The sequence below is a fragment of the Branchiostoma floridae genome, chromosome 1 (genome assembly GCF_000003815.2).
Source record: "Branchiostoma floridae strain S238N-H82 chromosome 1, Bfl_VNyyK, whole genome shotgun sequence".
In the NCBI taxonomy this organism is placed as follows: Eukaryota; Metazoa; Chordata; class Leptocardii; order Amphioxiformes; family Branchiostomatidae; genus Branchiostoma; species Branchiostoma floridae.
Window position 1 is genome coordinate 25,624,615 of NC_049979.1, and position 19,716 is coordinate 25,644,330.

The 19,716-nt window shown below is 42.9% G+C and overlaps 1 protein-coding gene across 2 annotated transcripts; it reads left to right on the forward strand.

Moving 5' to 3' along the window:
• The first annotated feature begins 9,150 nt into the window (after positions 1–9,150).
• LOC118423021 (homeobox protein SIX6-like) lies at positions 9,151–16,410 on the forward strand. 2 transcript variants are annotated; one of them, XM_035830926.1, is made up of 2 exons: positions 9,151–9,904; positions 15,377–16,410. In XM_035830926.1, the coding sequence occupies exons 1-2, from the start codon at positions 9,255–9,257 to the stop codon at positions 15,582–15,584; spliced, it is 858 nt and encodes a 285-aa protein (XP_035686819.1). In that variant the 5' UTR covers positions 9,151–9,254; the 3' UTR covers positions 15,585–16,410. The 2 variants fall into 2 exon arrangements, with proteins under 2 accessions (XP_035686819.1, XP_035686811.1); XM_035830918.1 differs by having other exon boundaries at positions 9,153–9,910.
• The last annotated feature ends 3,306 nt before the right edge of the window (positions 16,411–19,716 follow it).

Sequence of the window (19,716 nt, forward strand, 5' to 3'; positions counted from 1 at the left end):
CTGACGGCAGAATTCGTAACTTTAAACGATTCTGTGTATCAAACTATAAAAAAAGGCCGTAGTGGATCTCGTTCTGTACCTATAGGGGCGCCAGTATGTATTTGTGTATTGTGGTCTACCCTCTCACAAACCCCCAACTGTGCCGAGAGCAGACTCAGTCGAATACAAAATAGATTTTAATAGTCGCTAATGTGGCAAAAAATAACTAATAGTGCAGATGCCTGTGAGATTTGGTTATTGATTGCGAACTTGCCGTGTGAGCATGGCAGGGGACACATTAAGGTATAGAATACACCGCTCTGCACCTTTTTATTGCTTGAGTGCACGATTGATATAGAGTGTGTTTTTCAGGAAGTTGAAAGTCTCCGTTTCATAAATGTTACCGACCGTCCAATATATCAAAACAAGATGACAGTACTAAAATCAGGCGGTGATCACGCAATAAAGATACGGTATCAACCCGTTACTTAAATAAAGATCTTGAGGTATTCATTCACTAATCTATTTACCCCCTTAGCAATGCAAGGAGGATCACTATTCATATTCATATTCGTATCATAATCGTAAAAATCGGAGATTGATCATAACCTGAGTGCACACACACGCCAAATGGCCGGCGGCGATCTCTGGTTGGAGACCACCACTGTCGTGCAGTATCATCGAGTCAGTGGCTGGGACATTTTGCGGTTTTACATTCTACGGGCAAACATCCCACCCACAAAATGTCTATTGTTTGAACGGAACGTTTGTTTTACTCGCAGGTATTCTAAGAAATTGATGTCGACAAACTTGAGTTGAAGAGCAAATTTGTACTTCTAACTATAAGGCTCCAAGGAAAAAAAAAGTATTGATACTGTTTTGCAATTGCAAATGTTACAGTCGTATAATTATTTTGGATTTGACGAAATACGGACGTATTTTGTCATTTTGTCAGTTAATCCATTGACAGTAGAGAATGTTAGAATTTAGATTTGACTTTATTACTCTGTATATCTTTTTTTGTCTTTAGTGTATTTTCACTAATAGTTGTAACAGTCACAAACAGAAAAAAAAGAATATTATTTCTTTTACTTGGAATAAGACTTGCAATAAAAATACTTAGACATAGAAAATAGCGTAGAGGAAGCATTGGTCATAAACATGGCTAAAATGGATATTATTTCCCACACGAAATGACACTTATAGTTTCCATCTTGCAATCGTCTTTTCAACATAATAACGGTAAATTGTGCGTTTCTATTTGGGCATGTTTAGAAATGTATTCAGACTTATTCAAATTTCCCACCTAATTTTACGCGATTTAGCTGTATTCAACGTTGCAAATTGATAAAGTACATGGAAATAGTTTTCTGATCCATCGTCAAAGAAATATCTATCAAGGATTTGGGGCTCAACATTTCCAAATTCACATTACCCAAACACTAGACGTGGGCTCAGGCAGGAAGCTCACGTTGCTTACCCTCCAAAAGTGGCGAAACACGGGCTCAATTTATTTTTACACCAAGAGAGCTAAGAAATCTCTCCATTAAAAAGAAGTCTAGACTTCTTGATCAACTTAGGGCTAGCGTGGAAGCCCGACGATTCTTGGTCGGCGCCTTTCTGGGAGCTCTCTGCCGCCTACTAGAGAGCTGTGCGACGCTGGGCAGGGAAGCGTTAAATGGCATTATGTTTATCGAAGTCTGCCATGCCATTTTCCGAGGAGACATATGTATTTAATATAAGGCTTGGCATCGGCGTGTGAAGGCGTGCGAGCGGAAGGAATCCCGGAGCCGATGAGAGATGGGCTCGGTGCTCAGTGGTGTGCACTCTCACGATGGAGGAAAATTAATTATCACTCCGCGGGGCTGACGCTAAACGCACCGCCACTCCGTTTAACCGCGGATAACATGTAACGAGAGGCAAGCTGGAGTAAAAACTCGAAGGACTTGGTCTCGCTAATGAGTCTTAATGCTTACAGTTAAGGGGCGCTGAGGCGGGATGTGTTTCAACTTGGAAAACGATCTGTGCTGTCTGTGACAGCGGTTTGTGGCACCCGGCTGTCACTCCACATGCTTGTCTCCATCTCTACATCACTGACGGAAAATGCAGCAGATGTAGTCTACATCCCAACTTTCTCTACACTCGTGGGAAGCCGTCCAACGCCCACAGAGAGCCGCACACTGCGTATCACTTGCGCCAGGAAACATTAGTATTTCCTACTTATGCAAACATATCTGTCTATAAAAGCGGCTGAGATACATTTTCGATTCCAATATACCCACCAGGGCGGCTTCTAGGCGGGTCCCAGAGCTCACGCTAAAAGGATAGCACATCGGGAGCGCGCTTCGCTTTTGTAAATCGTTTCTGCTGTCAGGAAGATACATTAAACATCGTCAGTGAAATGGGGAGGTAGACATGGAGAATATATGGCAATGCTACACATACTAGTTAGGCTTTTTGAATTCTATATTCTAATCCCTGACGTCACTTAGTCCCCCTTTTCTCTGGTTTGTCATATTTTTTTTAGAATTTCAACTCCGGGAATATATCTACATTTGCATCCTGATACAGAGGTTTAGAACCGTTTGTCTTGATATAAAGTCTGAATCCACAAATTTCTAACGGATATGATAAACTACGAATCTATTGTACGCGTACAACATGTGCATGATTTGCAAAATCTGTCAATAGCATCAAGACGACAAAATTTAAGGCAATTCAAAATAAATGCAGATAGATCTTAGATGATGTTTGTTCCATTTCCACGGCGTTTCCTTTTTTTACGACTTCGGCAGAAGCCAGAAAGTATTTCTGGTTGACCGATAGCACGATCGTGCGTATTCTGTTTTTCCCGTACTTTATATATTCAGCCCGTTTTTACTCGGTGTCAAAGGTCCACACTCATCAAAACTCACACTCTTCACAGGTCGATTTTTACCGCCTTGCCGCTTCGATCGCCAAGAATCGTAAGCATAAGACAAGGTGTCTGAAGAAAAAAAAACTGTCAGCCATATTTTTTTCTTACTCTCAGTCAATGGCGATATAAACTCAAGTCATAAAGTCGGTTATATGGAGTGTCGTCAACAAAATCTGAACACTTATGCCGCAATCATATACACAGTCCCACCGGTAGGTGCTATATCAAGTCTATATAACCATTCAGTAGCCACCCTAATCAAACTACCATACACAATTTGGTGTCAATTAGAACGGCAATTTGCAATCCCATATAAGCTGGAGAGTTGTTAGCTAATGTCGCTCCTTTCTTTAATAGCCAACATTTCCTCCACCATAAAAAAAGGAATATTTTCGTGCATTGAAGCACTGGTTCTTTGTATAACGGTGTAGTATTGACGTTTTGAAATGATTCATGCAAAATGATGCCTCATATCTTAGACTGAATTGAGTCTATTTTGCTCTAGTTGAATAAAATCCCGCCCTACTAATTGCTCAAAACCTGCCCGAATTTTTAAGAGAGAGAGAGAGAGAGAGAGAGAGAGAGAGAGAGAGAGAGAGAGAAAGAGTTTTTTTTTCATCTTGCCTATCACATGACAGTGTGAGAGAACATGTCTGACACATTTAACCTCTCACTTGTCAAAGTTTGGATGCTAAAATCGCGAATATGTGCTAAAACCACGGGGACGGGTCGGTTTGCCTCGCCTAGTCTCCGGATAGCTTCCCCTTAACCGCTTTGTTCATCCTACGAGTAAAAACCTCTCAGAAGCTTTTACCTAATCAATAGCTTGATGCGCCAATGGCCATTTTTTCTCTCACTCTCCTCTCTCGGTCGATGCTGAAATCAGTTCGCTTGTTGGCAAAGACGTTGACGCACATATTAAGTACCCTAATACTCGGTCTAGATCACGCCGAAAAGTGCTTGCTCGCAGGAGTTTGCTCAGATAATTGCACAGGGGCTTTAGCCACCTAATTGATTTCTCCACATTACTCTATGGACCTTTACGACACCATAGAATAGCGATTATTAAATTAGAGCTGCTCAGAAAAAAAGCTGTAGCCGCTCGTTTTGGACATGGCTCCAGCTGCCTTTATAGCCATTTCTCCTGTACCTGTGGGTCATTAAAACACAATTTAAGCGACATATTCAGCCAGCGGGTGGTGTGCTCGCCTATAGTTCCCCCACTTGGGCCGTATAGCCAGCATTTAGAGCATAATTGCACCCTCCCAGTTGTCAAAATCTTCGTCTTCTGACAGTTCCTTCTTTTACAAGAGGCCAGTGACTCCGGGCTAAGCCCGAGCACTTTCGATCGATAGCCAAACACGTACTTTCTACCACCTCTGTTGAGTGGCGACAATTGGCAAGAGATTGCAGCTGTTTAAAACTCTTTGTTGCCCCCGTACTATCATGCCATCTGGCGAGGCAACCCTTGCACCTCTTAAGCGCCCAATGATTTTCCAACTCCCCCAGTTCGCCACCGAAGCGTGCTGTGGGGGCAACTCTCGCGAGAGTTGAGCTCGTTAGTCTCGCCGGGAGCAGGTTGAGCGAAAGGAAGTGCATCAAATGGACGATCAGTGGCACTTTACCTTCAGCTTCCTTCTGGTGATACCCAATAAATTATTCCATCTCGTCTCTGGGAATTAGATTTGAACTTGACCAGGGTTTTAATGGTCCTGACAATCGGTCAAACGGTCAATTTCTTGACTGGTGGGTTCGCGCTTGAAAGCGGCCACCCGTGATCATATGATCGCAGGCTTAGCTCTAACCGAAAAAAGGCCAAACGGGGTCAGTTGCCCAGCATTATCGCGACCATGTAGCCTGCCGGAAGCTGAGCCATTACGAATATAACTGTACTACATAATGCAATAACACAAACCAAATGTTACAGAACATTTTACACAATGTACAATTTCTGTCCATGTGTATTCCTCCTTTCTATAAGCTTTTTGTATGGAGAGCCATGTACAATAATGCCTGTGTTGTTACGACCATACAAGTAAACTTTATACATATATTTATACTAGTAACAGAGTGGGTCGGCTTACTTCTGTGTTTATCTCTCAATAAAGTCTGTAACTTGACCTTTATGTCACAAAAACGACTAAAATGTCACCCCGTGTAACGTGAACCTGTAAAGTAGCACATTTAACGGTTATATTGAGCACGACTTTGAATAAAATGGCCATATCATATCTAAGGCAACGATCGTGTTTTGTTATTCAGATAGCCAAGCAATTATGTGTTTGATACTTTTTTATTTGCAAAAATTAAATGAATGCACGAACATGTGGGGCTCTGCGTCTAAAAAGGTTTTTCGTCGTAAAATTCACAACAAAAAGCGTGGCAACCTTTTTTCTTTTGGTATTTCTCTGAATACGAGGAAATCAGAGGTTCTTCTGCCTGTCTCGCTGTTATTATAGATAGCTTTATTGCACAACAATTGTACAGGGTACAAAGTATGGCATCTGCATAACTACAGTTCTATAACTTAACGCTTATCTAACTAATACAGAAGTTGTAGTATGGGATCAATTTCTTACAGTTATTGGAAGCTTTTACAATCATTGGAGGAATTTCTAATGTCTAAACCTTCTTTGATATATTTTCCTATATCTGTCATGCAAGGATTGTCACATGTCATGATGTGTTTGAATATGCACTTCAGGTCCATTGAGATAAATCCTTGTGTATAAGATGACAGCCTTGTGTACAGAGAATTTCGTATATCAGAATATTTGGGACATACAACCATAAAGTGATATTCGTCTTCAATTAGCTCTGGACAGTCACGTCCTCTTTCTAGACACGATGTGTATATTCTGTTCTTTAACAGCTACTAACCTGTTGACGAATTCATTGCTAGTTTTCCTTTTCTGTGAGAACAATATGGCGGACATAGTACGAGCGCTCACTTTGTTGCGCTAGTAGACGTATTCTACGTTATAGATCGAAAATTGTAGCCTACATGGCACGTTACGTCTAAAGTAACTTTTCTGTCAGATTGAGATACTTCTTAAATTCTCATCAAATTAATGGATTTTCGTCTTTGAGTTATGTATAATGACTTTTCTGAGGCAGAAACTTTCAGTGAAGTTCCAAAAGTTAAACCCGTTTTGAGTACATCAAACAGATTATGTTTTTTTTCCAAATCTCTTTTAGAAAAGAAGGCAAACGCATTGACTTAAAAACCATGAGGACCAAAGTAAAGAATGTCCTGAATATTCATGTTTTTGTCTCAATCTGTCACGCTTCAACAAGTTATAGATAGGCTATTGTTAATTGTCACGTATACCCGCCCTCTCTCTCCGCCCCTCGTTGGTGCAACACAAAAGTTTGACAGTTTTATGAACTGACTCCGACACCTCTGACACTATCACCAGACGATACACACTTACGTGTGAAAACCTTCTTCCTAAAGCACTCCCCTTTGGCACACTCGAAAAGTACATTCGACGCCCCTAATTTGTTGTAAGCTAACACCGGTTATTTAAAGAGGAATTTCCGCTTCTTCAAACGTTTCCGGTCTAAATTTTCTCCATCGGGCAAGACACGAAAAGGATGGTGGGTATTAAGTGACGTTAACTTGAACCTCTTCAGATTATATTTGGTCGTCGAACAGGTTATGCTGTAAAGAATGCTCAAAATCGGTGTCAAATACAGATATTTACAAGATTCTCGACCTTTTCCACAAAGCTTATGACTTCAAAATATATATATTATCATTCCAGTTTTCAATCAATTGCACTTTGCAAGAGACTGTATCTAGAGAAATGAATTCAACAATATCACGAAGAGTCTTTTGAAACCGTGCGCTAGAAACAACATGCTTTGTTCAGGAGGGACTGAATCACGGGAAAATACCAACATGTTTTCTTAGCGAGGGGATGGGCGACTTACGGCAGTGTAAGCGACCGTCTCGACTTTCTGTGCGGAACAATTGTTGGTGAGCGGCCACCACCAGCACACAGTCACACGGACGGGACCCTGAATAGCGCCACCAGACCTAGCGGCTTCACTCCTGCCCACTTTGCACCCCATGTCAAAATGGAGTTGTTTTGTTGACAAGCTGTCAAGCAATCAGTCGCTAAGCTCCGCCCAACCAATTTAGAGGAGTCCACACAGCTCGGTAGTAGGCGGAGAGAGACTGGTATTGAGTGAATCAACTGAGACGTAAAAAATACCGTGGCATCTCTTCAGGTTTGCGACTGTTAAAACGTCACAACTCAATAATGTCCGTGTTGTGATCAACTCTAATAGTGACAAGACCGAGCTCTCAGATTGACAGGCAGTACTAGTGTCAACACTGATAACCCGGTTTACAAATAGCTCGCATTAGGATAAGTCGTCCTCTTTTTTCTAGGTATTTGAGATCTGTAAAGGGGATTCTCTGTTCTGAGTACTGAATAGGAGGGTGAGATCTATAGATGAGATAATGGCAGAGAACAGCCAATGATTGGAGATGGAACATAAGCCGTGGGTCGTATCGAGTAGCCTGAAAAAATCCCCCGCTGGTCGAGGACGATAAGGGGGCATGACATATGGGAGACCTTGATAGACAGTATATTCCCGAACCAACAGGCATAAATTATGCATATCTGTGCTTAGTTATCATTTTGATATGGGATCTCTCTCATGATGTGCGGTGTCTGTGAGAAGCAGAAAAGTCCGATCGCATCGGGGATAATGGGCCTCTTATTTCGAGTTTCTGATTCGCATTAGGATTCATTCATGCAGGAGCGAATGCGCGCCAGATTTTTGCTTCGTCGCTCTGATTTTCACTCAGAATGGCTCCAGCGTTCATTCTTATTCAGGCCCGAAAGCTCCTGGTGGATTTGTGTGGTTCGGATTATCCGGGGTGGTGTATTTTCACTGCCTCGCTGCAACGGTCTCCGACTGTGACTAATGACTTGGGGTCCCCCTCCTCTTCTGCTTTCTGGTAATTAGTACAGAATTCGTAATTCTGCTTAACAACTTAACGCCAAGCAGCGTCCCAACATAGCTATGTTGTTTGTAGAAACCCTATCGTGTGATACACATCTCAGCACTTGTGTGGCTTCCCCCCTCCCCTGTAGTCCTACCACCTCCGTATCCTATATCATCATCCGACTTACTTTCGTCACCTTCAGTTTGAAGTTTTGCTTAAAAATTTCATCTTACACGGGATGTTGGCACGTCCACACAATAGGCTCGTTGTGGCGTCCCCTGGCGAGTTCATTCATACACTAATACCTCCTATCAGCTAGAAAAAGCCCAATTTGCCTAAATACACAAATTTTCACCAGGTAATTTGTTGGGTTGACACCTCGTTTGAGAGATCTTCCCAGTTGTTCACAAGCGTTTTCTGTGCCCAATTCTAGATCTGTAAGTGGTAGGAATGACTGGTGAGGTGGCCGGTGTGTTACCGAGGCGTCCGAGCCACCTTCTACGGGAGAAAGTAGCCGCACCCCCGCAAAAGTCGCCCGAACATCTGCCTCATACATGGATAATGAAGCACACTTATGGGCGGGAAACTCTTGAATTTTATCAATACCTAAGAATACCTTCTATTGTCTTCTATTTCATATATTCCTGGTACATTATCCGCATCATTTCTAAGCAAAGTAAAATTGATCTTATAGCTGGATGCTTTTCAAATACCGCTCATGATTTAATTACTGCTATATGTTGCATATCCGGGGTGAGAACCACAATGGATACGTCTGCACGGTCCATGGATAAATTCCTCCCAAATTCTCACGATTCTTATTTGCATTTCAAGTCAAAAAAGAAGCTGGTAAGTATTTATTTGTAGATTTGTGCAATGGTGGGTGTGACAATAGGAGAAGTGCATGAAAAAGGCGGGAATACCCCGCCCTCGTCAGTGCCGCTTGTCAATTATAACAGTCACGTATTGGCTCGGAAATTCGCACAACCGCTTCTGTACTACACATGCTCAGTGCCGCGATACTTTTCCATCACCGTTACTATTTTCAAGCGAAATTTGCCGTTTTTTTTTCTCGGTCTCACATGTTAGCTAGTTATCATTCTGAGCCCTAATAGGTTACCTGACACGTTATTTAGCCTGGCCATGTGGAACGGCTTTGTTTTCGCTCTCGTGATTGACGTCTATAGCGATGATTGGCATAAGCTCCTAGGTGAAAAGACAACAGACTTCCCCCAGCCAATCAAAGGGCGGTATTCGTACAATTGCAAACTATGATAGTGGTGATAATACGCGCTGCAGACAAACTCCCCTGATAAAAACTGACACATTTCACAGCACTCAACCACACCCCAGCATTTAGTGATAATAGCGCTGATCCACGACGAACTTAAGTATATGAGTAGCCTGGCTTTTACCGTGTCGGGTCCGGCCATTTTGAAACCGGTGTCAATGTTTCAGCCGGCTATGACCCTGGGCCTGGGCCTGCCGACGCTCAACTTCACCCCCGAACAGGTTGCCAGCGTCTGCGAGACCTTGGAGGAGAGCGGGGACATCGAGCGGCTCGGCCGGTTCCTGTGGTCGCTGCCCGTCGCGCCGGGTGCCGCCGATGCCCTGAACAAGAACGAAGCGGTGCTACGGGCTCGGGCCGTCGTCGCCTTCCACACGGGCAACTTCAGGGACTTGTACCACATTTTGGAGAACCATCGCTTCACCAAGGAATCTCATGCCAAACTCCAAGCCATGTGGCTGGAGGCGCACTACCAGGAAGCCGAGAAACTGAGAGGAAGACCGCTCGGGCCCGTAGACAAGTACCGAGTCCGGAAGAAGTTTCCCCTACCCCGAACCATCTGGGACGGAGAGCAAAAGACTCACTGTTTTAAGGAACGCACCAGAAGCTTGTTACGAGAATGGTATCTACAAGACCCTTACCCAAACCCGCAAAAGAAGAGAGAACTAGCACAGGCCACGGGCCTGACCCCAACGCAAGTCGGGAACTGGTTCAAAAATCGCCGGCAGAGGGACCGGGCGGCCGCCGCCAAGAACAGGTACGGGTAGGTCCAAACCTTTCTTACATTCCTGTCGTTTTATTGTCAAAATGATCGTTACTGGTTTACCGAGAAGGGAGTAGAAGGATGGTCGTAAAGTGTAGCCACTAAAAATTGGCCAGGATTTGGCACCTTTGCCACAAGTGCAACAAAAACAAACTCGCGTGTGCTGTAATGTCCCGGTAGGTCGTGGCCGGTCCGTATGGACCTTACAAAAGCACATGGAATTTCAGTCATATCACGGGTTCGTACTGTTGTCCCTGTGCCTTCACATTTTGTACAAAATATGTCTTTGTTATTGTTCTGGAAAATGTCCTGACCATATCGTTGTTCTATTATTCAGGAGGTAATAATGTTCATTTAGCTCCAGTGTCGCACAACATGTTTAAATTGCGTGTTAGACAATGTCGCGAAGGGAAATGACAATACCAACAACAATATTATCAGCGACTCAAAATACACATCCTTAAAACCAACATTCGTGTCATAACTGTAGAACTGTTCCGTGCAGGAGTTTTTGGCCTTCATCTCACACAAAAGGTACTCGCCACAAATTTGATGAATATCCTGCCACGGAAAATGGCGGAGCGGTGCGCGATGGAAAATTCGCGTGCGGGCCGGACCTACAAATTGTTCCATGTTGTGTCATTACGTACTAAGTCATTAGCCCACCCCCCTCCCAACACAAAACGCACTATGTGTGTAACTTTAATTTAGCTATTAATTGCTTTCATTGTTCTTGTCGTCAAAAGAAAGAATGCCATCGTTAATAGTCCAGTGTTCCAGGATGGACTAAATGGGTGTAAGACAGTAGCTGGGCAGGGCAGGTGATATACATGACAGAGTCTTTATTACCTTGGTCCATTCACAATACATTCCTTGATGGGACTCATTAACGTCGTTTTCTAAATAGTCCCAATGTTTTCGTTTGTCTCCCAACTGTCCCACCCATAGTCTATACATACAAAGTACCCACATCGCAAAAAATAACTTTCGTAATCACCCGCGAAAATCCCCCGTTTCTGTGGATAGCCACATGTGTATTGTGACTTTGTGTTGTTGTTCTATGGTGGTTTTTAATGATAGCGTGAAAGGTAATAAAGAGGTGGCAAGTCATTAGATACGATGCTTTAATGACATTTTGCTCACCTGAATTGCTGTGTATACACCTACCTATGACTGTTAGCTCATATTGACATTACGTGTATGTCGGGGTAATATGGTTCTATAGGAAGTGTAAACTGTACGTTTATAAAATAGCCCCTCTAGCTCCGTTGGGATGTTTAGAAAGAAGCGTTATTTCGGCGGTAATATTCATAGCCGGAGGCTAGAGCCCATAGATATGAATATAATCAAAAGCAGATGATATAAAAGATGAAATGTAGTGATACTATTGTCCTTTTGTTGCTTATTTTTTTCTATCCGTTTTCGGGCTACATCTCGTACACTGTTTAAAGATTTTCGAACAAATTCTTCACATAACATGTTTTCAAAAATGGGATTGTGAATCAAAATATGATCGTTTAAAAGTGAAATATTAGGTAGACAAGTTGATATGTGGGTAGTTTCATTGCAACCGGTTTCGTTTTCTTTATTGTGTTTTTGTCTATTCTGCTTTTCAGCATTTCGTGTATGAATAGAGATATGACAATCTACTATACGTCGAGCAAAATAATTTCTTTCGAAAAGCGAACATATAGGCATAGCCCAACTTGCTAGGCGACCACAACTCTTGTATCATAGGAATTCTCTTCAAGCAAAGTTGGACCGTCTTTCTCAAGCTTGGTTGAAAGCAAAACAAAGACAATACATGTTTCATGTACTTTTAAGGACAAGTTAGCTATAAAAGGTTCCCAGGACAACGACGAAAAGTAAAGGAGGCCGCAGATTTTTCTCTCCCGTCACACTTGGGAAGTTCAAAGTATATGTCTAGCGGTTGATAGATCGAAGTTGTGGTGATCTCTTAACTACTCCGGTCACTTCCCCTCATCGTTAGTTAGTTTGTCGGGTCTGGAAGTGTTCCCTAGGCGGACAGGAGTGTTAGGAAGACCATCGACGGCCGACTCCCCGAAGACAGCACCTCAAGCCCCCGACGACAAAAACCGTCAAAGAAGATCGTCGACAAGTCGTATATCATGTCTAAATTGCCTGACAAATCCTACAGTGATTACCGAAAGGACTTAAAGCCCGGCCGTAATAGCTCTCCGCGCTACTTGCAGGAGACAGAGCGATCATGAGGTTGAGTAAAAAATCGCTTGCCTTGTCGACCTGCGTCTCCCTAGACCAGGCGGAGTCGTCACCGGGGGACGGGCGGGACACTGGCCTACCGTCCCCGCTGTAGTGCCACCAACGCTCGGGCGTAATTTTCCCTTTCCTCGCAGGACGATTTGGTGATATTTCTCTCTGGCTATTAGGTGGCGTGAGTGATCGTTTAGCTGAGAGACACCTTAGTCTCAACAGAACAACATGCTTGGTGGCTCTGGTAAATGTATGGACTTATCACTCATAGCACTTTGACTACGTATGCACATTTACAGCCACTTTCAAAACTACTACTACGAAATGAACTCCCGACATTAGTATGAAAGAACTTTTCCCTCATGATGTACTTTACAAAGCCTTATTGCTTAGACTCCACTGCGTACAAGATGTATGTTCACAAGAGCCGTGCTGAGCCCTGTTTTGTCTCACCCTAACAACTTCTAGAGCCCAGAGAATTCACACAGGCGAACGTTCTCGTCTCTTCGGGCCCAGTTTTGGACACAACAGTTCATCTCAGAGTGATTTCCTGACAGAATAGATGGGAGAGTTTGTGAAGTTTGTGTCCCATGACTGCTAACCCCGCACATCCACCGGCGCAGGCCTTAACTCAAAACATTTACAAGACAGGGAAGGATTAGCCTTTCTCTATCATAAATTAGCACGGATATTATTCATGGTTATAATTCACAGTAAAAGAGGCATTTATGGACAGTTTATATCACACTAAAAACTCACTTCAGTATACGAATAGGAAGTCCTCTTTATAAAGAAGTACCAAGGGGGGTTATGGGCAGGTAATACCAGACGATGTCTTAACTGCGATTTTTTTACATTTTCCATGTCTGATTCTGCCAAAAACAATTAAAAGAGCACATTATTTTGTGAAAATGTTACGTGTGACAATGAAAATTGATATTTCATATTTCAAAAAGGGATACAGGGATATCAATACAGTTTTCAACATGTACGCACTATAACATATAGAATTTCTTTCAGATGATATTTAAGTGTAACATTTTTCCTTTAGTTTTTAATCTATTTCCTAAGTAATTTATATAAGGGAAATGCGGGTGAGGTAACGAATAGTTTGCGTGTTTTTTTTTTTGCTCAGTGAAATTTGAAGAGGTGCATTGTACCTACTACCAGTAGATACACTGGTGGTAAGAATGCCGTTTATTTAGGGGATTTCTTGGTGCTTTAATGGTCCAGAGATTTTCAACTCCAAAACGAAGCGGACATTAAAAGAGTTCTACGCCAGGATTGGAGTAGAATCGGGACGCACTGTTCGTTTACCTCAGAAACGCTGCAAAAATGCATCCGTCCAAAATATAAGGGGAAGAAAAGACGCAGTCTTTTTCCGTCTATCCGATACGCCCCGTTTCATATAATTCTGTAAACAGATATCACTACTTCAGCAAGCAGGGAACAATTGAAATTCTCACATTCTCCAACCTAGTGATATATTTCTGTAGCAAGATTTCTTAAAAGGTCGGTTCAAGCTATTCTACTTAAAAGTAGTTATTCGGACACTATAGATACATGTACAGCCGCTTTGTATGTATATATATAACATCACAACAGTAAACTCCTGATCCTGAGAGGGTTTTCAACATTTTTTCCAGGCGTCGAGACGCATAGCATAGATATGTTCAGATTGTGGCAAAACATGGTTAAGAAGAGCGTAGAGGAAACGCGTGCTTAGCGGAGACAGTTTAGGTAGTAATTTAGACAAAACGGTTTTATGTCGGGACAAATATAGCTCTTCTACGTTCAAGAGACTGCTTGGCGAGGCTCGAGTTGTAATAAGTAACCTGCTATGTCGAATCAAGCGTCGTTTGCTTCTCTAACAAGAGCGTTTGATCGAGACTCAGGAATAGCACGGGTCCGTGGATTTTTTTACAATCGCCTGCAAGTGCCATCTTGGCGGTCTTCAACATTTTGACCCTGGCGTTTCTCGTGACTTTCGATGTTTTCCCTGACGAGTAGTTGTCAAAAGGCCCGCTTTTAACTGTGTACCCGGCAGGTCCTAGTTTGGTCGTATCATACACGGGTCATTAATGTGATACTCATGCATTTTTTTCTGTTTAGGAATGCCATTTACCTACAAAAATGTTGTATGAGGATGCTTTAGAATGAAAACACGACACAGAGTCTAGGAGTGGTGTATATATGTATAGTCACGGGCCTGTTTACCTCAGACATAGCCGCAACGTTAGGTAATGATGTCGTCCTTTCCCGTCTTGGGGGCGGGCGCGAAATTTTGCGACAGCCAATTTGAAATTTGGTCGGGAGTTCGTGTTTGTGTGCTCGTTTCTCGGCGGCGTGGTGTCGCCGCCACACGACTAGGAGTGAGCACGCGGCAGCAGTAGCCAAACTCCGGTTGTGTTGACAAGTCCCCACCGTATCCGCCCGTTGTGTGTGTTTTTCGGCGGAGCTAGTCGCCTCCCAAGGTTTGCGACGGCTGTGTACTTGGCTACCTTACAACCGGGACGAAACCAACAAATCAGTGTAAACTAACAAACGACAAACACGAGAGTTTTGTACTACTGACGGCGGTTTACCAAGTGGTGTCGTCAACTGTTGAAGTACTAGGAACGGGCACTGAGAGAAGAACTGTTGTGGCAGTGAATAGAAATGTGCCTGGAGTAGAATAGTTTGGAGGGGGTATCGATGTATAACTGTCCCTCCCACTCGCACTTCTGTCAATTTGAACTAGCGACTTGTAGGGCCAGAGGTCCGCCACAATTGGAACGGGAGGTGGCGAAACAATATTGACAAGGTTGCTTGGTATTCAACTGGTAAGCCTTGTATTTACCAACCAATAGCTCGAGGCGTTTTGTTCCGTCTCCCCACGTTTCTATACACTGTGTGTGGGCAGTTCGCAAAACGGTAGAAACCTAATAGAAAGGAAAACCAGCTTTACGATTTTGGTAGAAGGAGTCGTGAAAGGGAACTCATTAAGAGCACTTGTTTCGGTGCCCATTATTTTTGGATTTGTAACAAGGAAAGTCTAAGGATAACGCTTGCGTTTGTGTGTTTGACGGTTTTCCATTGTCGTCCGGCTCGCTGCACCTCGCTGAGAGTTGCCCAGACAATCCGAAGACAAATCTTCATCTCTTTTGATAATCCATTCTTTCACAGACCTGCCTGTCAATGACGATTTGCAACGACTGACGTGTTCCCCCCTCTCTTTATGTCTTTATCGTGCAGGCTTCAACAACAAGGGGCTTCAGCGCAAGGCTCGTCTAGTAGCTTCTCTGCGGACAGCGATTGTAGCACGGCCGGGTCGCCACCACCGCCGGCAATGCCGCCCACCCCGCCCCGCACAGAGGGCCACCCCGCACCGCCACACTCACCCCCCACCTCAACATGCAGTACGCCCAACATCTCTCCAACTACCAACATTGTAGAGACGTAAAAAGAACAGAGCAAAGCTATCTTAGCATGTACAGAACCGTTTTCTTCTTCCCTAAGCTTCTATAAGAAGTGCTCCTCCTTACGCCATTGTTCAAAGTGAGCAGGGGCAAATCCTCGCCTCCTTTGTAGCATGTACAGATAGGATTAAGAATCAATGAAATTCTATTAACTGTAAATTGTAGGATTAATATAGGGTAGGATGAATATTAGGAGCGGATTGAGGTGGAGATCAGTCTAACTGAAAGTGGCTGAGTGTAAATATATACTACACATGCCGTATAAAAAAAGCTTCAAAACTTCGGCCAGTTTGTAGTCATGAAAATATGATAATCTTTGTCTTGATCTCTCTGTAGTCTACTATATACGGAACATAGAATATGAAGTAATGCAGAAAAAATATCTATATATGAGTCAATACAGATACTTCTCTGGAGCTATAAATATATATGTATATACATATAAAAAAGGTGTTGTTTGCGCCAACATAAAATGTGTGTTTTCATGAACCGCTTTTGACACGTTCATGCGCCAGTGAGTTTTACGAAGTGTCTGGTAGAAGGGATATAGTTTCCGATTTATTGGAAGCTCTACCCGCTTTTACTTGTGAATTATATTCCTTTTCACGTTTCATAACAGTTATATCAGTCCTTTCCTAGGATATAGAGTTTGGTAAACATATGTGCCCTTTGTACGTATACCTATATATGTATGTATGTATGTATAGATATATATGAAGGGGCGTTTTTCTCTCCCCGCCTTCTTGTCTGCATGTGAAGAAAGGAATTGATTTTTAAGAAGAAAAGAGAAAAAATCTGAAGTGAAAAGAATCGGTGTTGTGTGCATGAGTGAGCTATCTGACTGGGTGGCGTTGCTAAGGGGGATTTAGGTGATGGTCATTTTCGTGTGCAGTTAGGCGGGAGGAGGGGTTTTTACGCGGGAGACAGGAGACCCACCACCGCGCTGGCCTTCCCTTCTCATTATCCCCTTCCTAGTTCCCTTTATCTGCCTGAACTGTCTAGTGTACATCCACACATCCACACACATGTCCAACAGCGCAGGCTCCGGCTAGAATTACCATCTAAAAAGGAACAATCCTTCCAAATCACCGTTCAGCCATTTTACCTTTTTTTCGTCCTTTCGCTGAATGACAACAAAAGCCCGTGTCAATCACTCCCACTAATTGTTAGCTACTTGTACGCAGAAAGCCCAGTTTCTCTCTTTTCATCCGAGTTTTATCTGTCAAGCTTTTCGGGAGAATTAAGGGCTAGATAGAAAGGGGCAACGGAAATGGTTACAAATTAACAACTATACTCTCGAAAGGATCGACGCCTCTGGCCACGAATGTCCCTGGGTAATTGGCCTGCAAAAATATCTCTGTCCCCATTTTGTGACGGCTACGCACAAGGAGTATTATTCCCGGTGCAGCGACTCATAATGCCCGTTAGCACTCGAGTGGTTCACGAGAAGAGAGAAGTTGACACCAGTCTTGAATGGGACGGGGAATTTTCCAGGGGTTTGCGTTTAAGATTTTGACAGCAATATCCCCCCTACCAGACGTGTGGTCTTAGCGACGAGGCACGGTCGCCTCGGGTTTCCCGCGCCCCTAAACTCAAAACCATTCTCCTGGCGCCATCATCAGTTTCACATACAAAAAAAAAGTCGTCTGAAAGGACCCAAAAGTCGTCAGTTTGCAGGCAGTGAAGACACAGAATTCACTCTGGCTCTACAAATGACGCGGCTCTACCGAAAGGTTGGTTGTGCAATAGTTGTGCATGTTTTTTTAATGTAGCTTGTATCGGGGACAATGCAGTGGAGCCAGTAAAAATTGTGCATATATCGACCAACTCTAATGGATTCTCTGACTGTGATCACTTAATCAGCCGCTCGCTCCTCCCAGTCAATCAGCAAAACCGTCACGTGATCATGTTCATTTTCTCCTCGCATGGCGGGAGATCAATGCGCCAATATGGCAGCATCGTCAGACGACAATTTGCCATCTGTCCAACTTCCCGCCACTACCCTGAGGAAAGAAAAAAAGGCAACATTCTCCACTAACGCCAGAGTGTTTCTACGAAACGTCCACCTGGCCAAAACTGACAAGAAGTGATGTTTCAATTGTTAGGTTGTCATGGTTTTTGACTGAATGATAGTTATTCAGAAGTTGGTTACAATTTTCCGAAGTGGTTCGTGTGTCACAACATCTGTCACCACAAGGCAACATTTGCTTCCTTTCACACACAAAAAAAAAACAGTAACGGTCACAGAGCAAAAAAAAACTCTGACCATAAACGATAAAGCTGTAATTTTTCTTCCGAAGTTTTCATCATCGTCGAAATATTATAATCAACGTACGAGCTATCATTTGTGGCTTGCAAGCAAATATTTCAACTGAAGATAAACTTCCACACAGAATTTGTAGTTTCTAAGGTTATAGTTTATGGCAATGAAAGCGTATTATGCAAACCAACCCAAACCAAACTAAACTTGGCTTGATGAAATAAACAAGGATATAGAACAATATTGCAAATTTTATCAACGTATTATCCAAATTCTCTATAAAGACTTTCATTCTCAATCGCTAAGAAATTTTCCTTCAGCTATATATAGATTTCAGATGAATATCGGAGACTTGTTTGTGTTTTTCTAGTGAGTCCTAGTGACGACAATGGTGCAGTGGAATTGATTCTCTCAAAAAACTATCTGAGAAGATATGCCAAACTATGAATAGACAATCGAGTACTACAAGTAAAGTATAAGAGTAACACAGGGAAATTAATTGTCTTAGTCGAACAGTGCCGTCATAGTCAGTAGACCGTGGTACAAATCTGATGTAGAATTTTCAAGCAGGCTCTCACAGAACCAGACACACACAAGGATCCATGACAGCACTTTTCATGACTGAGTTCTGTGCAACTTTCCCAAGACAGGGGTTGCCATGAGTTTGTGTGACGGTCGTACGGCAATTGTACTAGGAACGTTGGCGTGAAAATCTTGCTCTTGCCTATAGATGATATAGTGGTGTTTTGTGATGTGGGAACATTGATCGGTAAGACCTGACCAAGCGAGGCGCTGGTGAAACGGATCGGGGGACTGTGCACACACTCTCCCCGCCGAATCCCCGACCATTCTGACCGCCGACTCATCCCGTACAGGTGTTTAAACGACCGGGAGCTTTGATATCTCGGAAAGTCGTGCCCCGAGTTTGCTCTGTGAGTAAACCCCTCGTCAGTTTGCCCATTCATCGTGTATTGATACGCCTCTTGTACCCGGCTTCAAAAACACTTTCAAAGCGGCGAGAAGAAAAGACGACTTGCTGACATAGTTGGAGCGCTTAGACTCTACCAGCGACTTTAGAAGGAGTTGGATCGGAAGGTGGGTATTCTGTAGGTGAGCACGACCAGTAACCCCCCCCCCCTCATGTAATTATTTTTTGTCTTAAATAGGTGGGTGGAGACGTGAAAAACACACGGACAATTAGGGCTTCCGCGAATAACATTATTAACACCTACGTGTGACAGACTTAATCCCTCTATGCCACTGACGGCCATTTCAGTTTAAAAACTTATGTTTCTTCAAATATTCCTCCTTTTCGCTTGTGAACGGAAAGTCAGAACCAATATCTAGCGCACGTTCTATTGCAATTTCTCAGTATAAAGACTTAAAAAAAACGAATAACGAATATTTGATCTGCTAGAAGGAAATCTAATCTCTTGGAATTAACGAAATGTCTTTCTCTTTAGAAACAAAAGAACATTGCCTTTTTGAGCTGGTAATACGGTAATGGTACCGGAGGAAAACCCGTTTTCCTTCACAATTTGTCACACCTTTGAAAAGGCTTCCTGTTTAATTTCACATTGTCTGACTACACATCCTGACACAGAATAACAACAATACAGAAAATGTATTCTCAATCTTTTTTACCCACTTTAAAGGTTCAGATCAACAAACTGAAAAAAAAAGTTATAACACAAAACTACACGCGGGAATACAACAAACTTAAAGTACAGACATAACATAATGAAAACGATATTAAAAACAGTGGCGTCGTTTCGACTTCAAGGCCTTTGTTTACGAATGTTACATTTCTGGACAGCATAAAGTGCTTGTCACATGTCAGAAAAACAGGCACAAAA